The following is a 7,502-nucleotide window of genomic DNA, read 5'->3' as shown; positions in this document are numbered from 1 at the left end:
TATATATATATATATATATATATATATATATATATATATTTATATATATATATATATATATATATATATATATATATATATATATATATATATATATATATATATATATATAGGATAAGACCACAAGGGAAGATGTGACTCACAGAACGCAAGAGGGAAAAATAAGAGCTTGGCCACATTAAAGAGTGTGTGGATGAAAAGGACACTTTTTGTGAAAGTAAAAATGAATGTGTTAGAAGGTCGAATATTGCTAACAGTGTCGCAGAGAATGAAGTCTTAACCATAGATGCAATGGAGAGGAGGAAGGTAGATATGCTGGAGACAAAAAGTCTAAAGACAACATAAAGTGTGAGACAGGGGCTGATTTGAGTGAGAAGTGATATATTTAGAGGGAGATGTGATATTTAGGAAGCCGACCAGGGTGAACTTAAGTGTGTCCTGGATGTGAAGAGATCAAATGAAAAAAGACTGACACAGAGGAACTATATGTCAGAAGAGGGGAAAGGAAGACCGAAGAGGAGGTTGGATGATAACGGATTTTATGTGGTGCTAGAGTCTGAACATTCAGGAAGAAGAAAGGTATGAGTTCGCTGGGAAAAAGAGAAATGATACGACGAGGTATACTGGAGACGACGTAATATTACCGGACTGAGCAAGGACATTTAACTCATAGGATAGTCTGTGACCGCTTTTCATTTATTGCTCATGCTACCTCACGATGGCGGAAAGAGACAATTAGGCATAAAACTGGAATTTATGTATCCGTATATGGACCTCCGTAGTGTAACAGTTGGCGTTGCCAACCATGACGTATTTACGGACCGCCAGAGGTCGAGCTCGCATGAGTTGGAATCCTATTCGCAGCATTTGGTCCATTGTCATCCCAGATGTTCATTCTCCCATAATGGCTGATTGATAACTTGAACACCTGGCTTAGGTGGGAATTCATAGATCAGTAAAGCTAATGAGAAGCCCTTGATTGGGGCATTCTCTGTCTACTCCGTCTCCTCTAACATAAAGAAAAAAAGAATATTACATAGTTATCACACAGTTACCTGTGTGCGTAAAGTCCCGGGCCATATAAGACCTTGATAGCCACTTCCACTTCCATGAGAACGTGGTCACCGCGCCTCACTAAGGTGTTGATGCTCTCTGGGAACTGTGACTGTGTTCTATACACAATTCGGCCGATCTTCTCTGATTCGGCGATCTCTCGATATATACCAGACTGCGCAGACTGAAAATGTTATGAGAGAAATGACACTACTGCACAAAGACGTCGTCGGTGAAAAGAGAATAAAGTTCATCACACATGCCATGGAGAAAGAAGTGTTTCATTCTTAAGAGGAGGAGCCACAGTGACTCCAGAAGTGCTAATATGTACAGTAGCTATAACAAAAATCTGTGCATACTTTGTGGGAAACAACCTGAGACCATGGTCGATAAACATTGCTTTATGAAGGATGTTTGGGCCGAAGTTTGGTGTCCTTGTATCAATGTGATGACATAGTTGATTCATTGTGATATTTTCTGTCGTACTCGTTAATTAAGTGTGTAATATTGTGTAATATTGTAAATATCCTTATGAAGTCACTCATAGAAAAAAACAAAAAATATGTAAAGTAATTTTACTACTTTACAGAACCTGTGAAAGCTTGACCTTCAATTTTGAGATGCCACCAGCAAGGATGTTAGATCACATCCCTCATGGCTTCTCAGACGCTGCCACGCCTGTAATGCTATAGTGACAACAGCATCGCGGGTCAATTGCAGTCCCGTATGAGGCATGTATTTCATCATGGCTGCCCAGATATGCTCGATGAGGTTGATATCCGGGATCTGAGTGGGTATGGCAAGAGAGTTATTTGGAAATGTCGGGCAAACCACTCCCGAACTGCTGGACACGTATGGATAAGGCTGTTAATCAGTACGAGATAGAATAGTTGGAGTCCGTACTAATGACTATTAGTTTTTTCCTTGTTAAATATCATGGTTTACCACATATTTACCCCTGCATTACGGCATGATCACAAATCAAATTGATCGACCTGGTAAGCGTGCCAGGGTACTGCCGTGTGGTCGGCCGCTTCGTTGCCGATCAGTTGTAGACCTAGGTGGAAACCGACCCGCCTCAAGGCAATTTCGGAAATTCTGTGACCCTTACTGTGAAGTGCGACAATGGATCCCCGCGTTATCTGTGAGGTTTCCATGACGAGTGGCATGAGAAACATGAATCTTCACATGATGGCTCGCACATAGTTCAAAACCGGCAATGAAGCGTTTTATGAATCAGGTTAGTAATCAACAAAATAAGTCTCATAATTCGTTGTTAGATGTCAATAAAGCAGAGCTACGTAAGCCATATATCAGTAGCGGTAATACTGTCTCCCTATACCGTGAGAGACTAGTCACATATAGAACTGATAAATTGTTCACGTATGGCAAAACACTCCGGTGATGAGAGCTGAATGGTGGTGGGTGAGGACAGGCATACCTATCCTCCCAAGATATCATTAGTCACACGTAAAATATCGGAACATATCGACCACCATCGGCACATATAATTGTTTTAGCTACTGTACATAAATATTTGAATATTGACAGGGAGGATAGAATAATGTATTCTATACTCTTTATGATATTACCTTCAACGCACTCACACACACACACACACACACACACACACACACACACACACACACATATATATATATATATATATATATATATATATATATATATATATTTTTTATATTTTGTCGCTGTCTCCCGCGTTTGCGAGGTAGCGCAAGGAAACAGACGAAAGAAATGGCCCAACCCCCCCCATACACATGTATATACATACGTCCACACACGCAAATATACATACCTACACAGCTTTCCATAGTTTACCCCAGACGCTTCACATGCCTTGATTCAATCCACTGACAGCACGTCAGCCCCGGTATACCACATCGCTCCAATTCACTCTATTCCTTGCCCTCCTTTCACCCTCCTGCATGTTCAGGCCCCGATCACACAAAATCTTTTTCACTCCATCTTTCCACCTCCAATTTGGTCTCCCTCTTCTCCTTGTTCCCTCCACCTCCGACACATATATCCTCTTGGTCAATCTTTCCTCACTCATCCTCTCCATGTGCCCAAACCACTTCAAAACACCCTCTTCTACTCTCTCAACCACGCTCTTTTTATTTCCACACATCTCTCTTACCCTTACGTTACTCACTCGATCAAACCACCTCACACCACACATTGTCCTCAAACATCTCATTTCCAGCACATCCATCCTCCTGCGCACAACTCTATCCATAGCCCACGCCTCGCAACCATACAACATTGTTGGAACCACTATTCCTTCAAACATACCCATTTTTGCTTTCCGAGATAATGTTCTCGACTTCCACACATTCTTCAAGGCTCCCAGAATTTTCGCCCCCTCCCCCACCCTATGATCCACTTCCGCTTCCATGGTTCCATCCGCTGCCAGATCCACTCCCAGATATCTAAAACACTTCACTTCCTCCAGTTTTTCTCCATTCAAACTCACCTCCCAATTGACTTGACCCTCAACCCTACTGTACCTAATAACCTTGCTCTTATTCACATTTACTCTTAACTTTCTTCTTCCACACACTTTACCAAACTCAGTCACCAGCTTCTGCAGTTTCACACATGAATCAGCCACCAGCGCTGTGTCATCAGCGAACAACAACTGACTCACTTCCCAAGCTCTTTCATCCCAAACAGACTTCATACTTGCCCCTCTTTCCAAAACTCTTGCATTTACCTCCCTAACAACCCCATCCATAAACAAATTAAACAACCATGGAGACATCACACACCCCTGCCGCAAACCTACATTCACTGAGAACCAATCACTTTCCTCTCTTCCTACACGTACACATGCCTTACATCCTCGATAAAAACTTTTCACTGCTTCTAACAACTTGCCTCCACACCATATATTCTTAATACCTTCCACAGAGCATCTCTATCAACTCTATCATATGCCTTCTCCAGATCCATAAAAGCTACATACAAATCCATTTGCTTTTCTAAGTATTTCTCACATACATTCTTCAAAGCAAACACCTGATCCACACATCCTCTACCACTTCTGAAACCACACTGCTCTTCCCCAATCTGATGCTCTGTACATGCCTTCACCCTCTCAATCAATACCCTCCCATATAATTTACCAGGAATACTCAACAAACTTATACCTCTGTAATTTGAGCACTCACTCTTATCCCCTTTGCCTTTGTACAATGGCACTATGCACGCATTCCGCCAATCCTCAGGCACCTCACCATGAGTCATACATACATTAAATAACCTTACCAGCCAGTCAACAATACAGTCACCCCCTTTTTTAATAAACTCCACTGCAATACCATCCAAACCTGTTGCCTTGCCGGCTTTCATCTTCCGCAAAGCTTTCACTACCTCTTCTCTGTTTACCAAATCATTTTCCCTAACCCTCTCACTTTGCACACCACCTCGACCAAAACACCCTATATCTGCCACTCTATCATCAAACACATTCAACAAACCTTCGAAATACTCACTCCATCTCCTTCTCACATCACCACTACTTGTTATCACCTCCCCATTTGCGCCCTTCACTGAAGTTCCCATTTGCTCCCTTGTCTTACGCACTTTATTTACCTCCATCCAGAACATCTTTTTATTCTCCCTAAAATTTAATGATACTCTCTCACCCCAACTCTCATTTGCCCTTTTTTTCACCTCTTCTACCTTTCTCTTGACCTCCTGTCTCTTTCTTTTATACATCTCCCACTCAATTGCATTTTTTCCCTGCAAAAATCGTCCAAATGCCTCTCTCTTCTCTTTCACTAATACTCTTACTTCTTCATCCCACCACTCACTACCCTTTCTAATCAACCCACCTCCCACTCTTCTCATGCCACAAGCATCTTTTGCGCAATCCATCACTGATTCCCTAAATACATCCCATTCCTCCCCCACTCCCCTTACTTCCATTGTTCTCACCTTTTTCCATTCTGTACTCAGTCTCTCCTGGTACTTCCTCACACAGGTCTCCTTCTCAAGCTCACTTACTCTCACCACCCTCTTCACCCCAACATTCACTCTTCTTTTCTGAAAACCCATACAAATCTTCACCTTAGCCTCCACAAGATAATGATCAGACATCCCTCCAGTTGCACCTCTCAGCACATTAACATCCAAAAGTCTCTCTTTCGCACGCCTGTCAATTAACACGTAATCTAATGACGCTCTCTGGCCATCTCTCCTACTTACATAAGTATACTTATGTATATCTCGCTTTTTAAACCAGGTATTCCCAATCATCAGTCCTTTTTCAGCACATAAATCTACAAGCTCTTCAGCATTTCCATTTACAACACTAAACACCCCATGCTATACCAATTATTCCCTCAACTGCCACATTACTCACCTTTGCATTCAAATCACCCATCACTATAACCCGGTCTCGTGCATCAAAACCACTAACACACTCATTCAGCTGCTCCCAAAACACTTGCCTCTCTTGATCTTTCTTCTCATGCCCAGGTGCATAAGCACCAATAATCACCCACCTCTCTCCATCAACTTTCAGTTTTACCCATATTAATCGAGAATTTACTTTCTTACACTCTATCACATACTCCCACAACTCCTGTTTCAGGAGTATTGCTACTCCTTCCCTTGCTCTTGTCCTCTCACTAACCCCTGACTTTACTCCCCAGACATTCCCAAACCACTCTTCCCCTTTACCCTTGAGCTTCGTTTCACTCAGAGCCAAAACATCCAGGTTCCTTTCCTCAAACATACTACCTATCTCTCCTTTTTTCACATCTTGGTTACATCCACACACATTTAGGCACCCCACTCTGAGCCTTCGAGGAGGATGAGCACTCCCCGCGTGACTCCTTCTTCTGTTTCCCATTTTAGAAAGTTATTATCATCATTATTATTATCATTATATTATACTTTGTCGCTGTCTCCCGCGTTAGCGAGATAGCGCAAGGAAACAGACGAAAGAATGGCCCAACCCACCCACATACCCACAAACACGCACATATACATGCCTATACATTTCAACGTATACATATATATATATACATACACAGACATATACATATATAAAAAATGAACATTATTCATACTTGCTGAATTTATTCATTCTCGTCGCCACCCCGCCACACATGAAATAACAATCTCCTCCCCTTGCATACGCGCGAGGGAGAGCTAGGAAAAGACAACAAAGGACACATTCGTTCACACTCAGTCTCTAGCTGTCATGTGTAATGCAACGAAACCACACCGTTCCAATTCACTCTATTCCTTGCACGCCGTTCACCCCTCTGCATGTTCAGGCTCCTAACGCTCAATATCTTTTACAGTCCATCTTTCCACTTACAATTTGGCCTCCCACTTCTCCTCGTTCCCTCCACCTCTGTTACATATATCGTCTTTGTCAATTTTTCCTCACTCATTCTCTCAATGCTACCAAAACATTTCAAAACACCCTCTTCTGCTCTCACAACCAAGCTCTTTTTATTACCACACATCTCCCTTACCCTTTCATTACTTTCTCGATCAAACCACCTCAGACCACGTATTGTCCTCAAACATCTCATTTCCAACACATCCACCCTCCTCCGCACAACTCTATCTATAGCCCAAGCCTTGCAACCATATAACATTGTTGTAACCACTATTTCTTCAAACATACCCATTTTTGCATTCCAAGATAATGTTCTCGCCTTCAACACCTTTATCAACCAGAACTTTCCCCCCCTCCTCCACCTTGTGACTCACTTCCGCTTCCATGTTTCCATCCGCTGCCAAATCCACTCCCAGATATCTAAAACACCCAATTCCTCCAATTTTTCTCCATTCAAACTTAGCCCCAATTGACTTGTCTGTGTCCTTGTGCTTATCAATAAACACCTAATCCAATAACGCTCTCTGGCCAACATTCCTACTTACATATGTATACTTATGTATATCTCTCTTTTCAAACCAAATATTCCCAATCACCAGTCCTTTTTCAGTACACAAATCTACAAGCTCCTCACCATTTCCATTTACAGCAATGAACACACCATGTACACCAATTATTCCCTCAACTGCCACATTACTCACCTTTGTATTCAAATCACCCATCACTGTAACCCGGTCTCGTGCAACAAAACTACTAACACACTCACTCAGCTGCTCTCAAAACATTTGCCTCTGATGATCTTTCTCCTCATGCCCAGGTGCATAGGCACCAATAATCACCCATCTCTAGAGTATACTTTCTTACACTCCATCACACACTCCCACAACTCCTGTTTCGGGAGTAGTGCTATTCCTTCCCTTACTCTTGTTCTCTCACCAACCCCTGACTCTACTCACAAAACGTTCCCAAACCACTCTTCCCCTTTACCCTTGAGCTTCGTTTTACTCAGAGCCAAACATCCAAGTCCCTTTCCTCAAACATACTACCTATCTCTCCTTTTTTATCATCT

At 42.2% G+C, this 7,502-nt stretch overlaps 1 protein-coding gene across 1 annotated transcript in view; it reads right to left on the bottom strand.

Annotated features, from left to right (window-relative positions):
* LOC139756951 (probable glutamate receptor) overlaps positions 1-7,502 on the bottom strand; it is a 103,018-nt gene that overhangs the window by 54,760 nt on the left and 40,756 nt on the right. Inside the window, 2 exon segments of the mRNA XM_071676895.1 lie at positions 1,056-1,080; positions 1,082-1,237. Coding sequence (XP_071532996.1) covers positions 1,056-1,080; positions 1,082-1,237 — 181 coding nt within the window.

This window comes from Panulirus ornatus, chromosome 23 (genome assembly GCF_036320965.1).
Source record: "Panulirus ornatus isolate Po-2019 chromosome 23, ASM3632096v1, whole genome shotgun sequence".
NCBI classification, from domain to species: Eukaryota; Metazoa; Arthropoda; class Malacostraca; order Decapoda; family Palinuridae; genus Panulirus; species Panulirus ornatus.
Note: the sequence above shows the minus strand (reverse complement) of the source record. Positions and strands in the feature narration are given on the sequence as shown.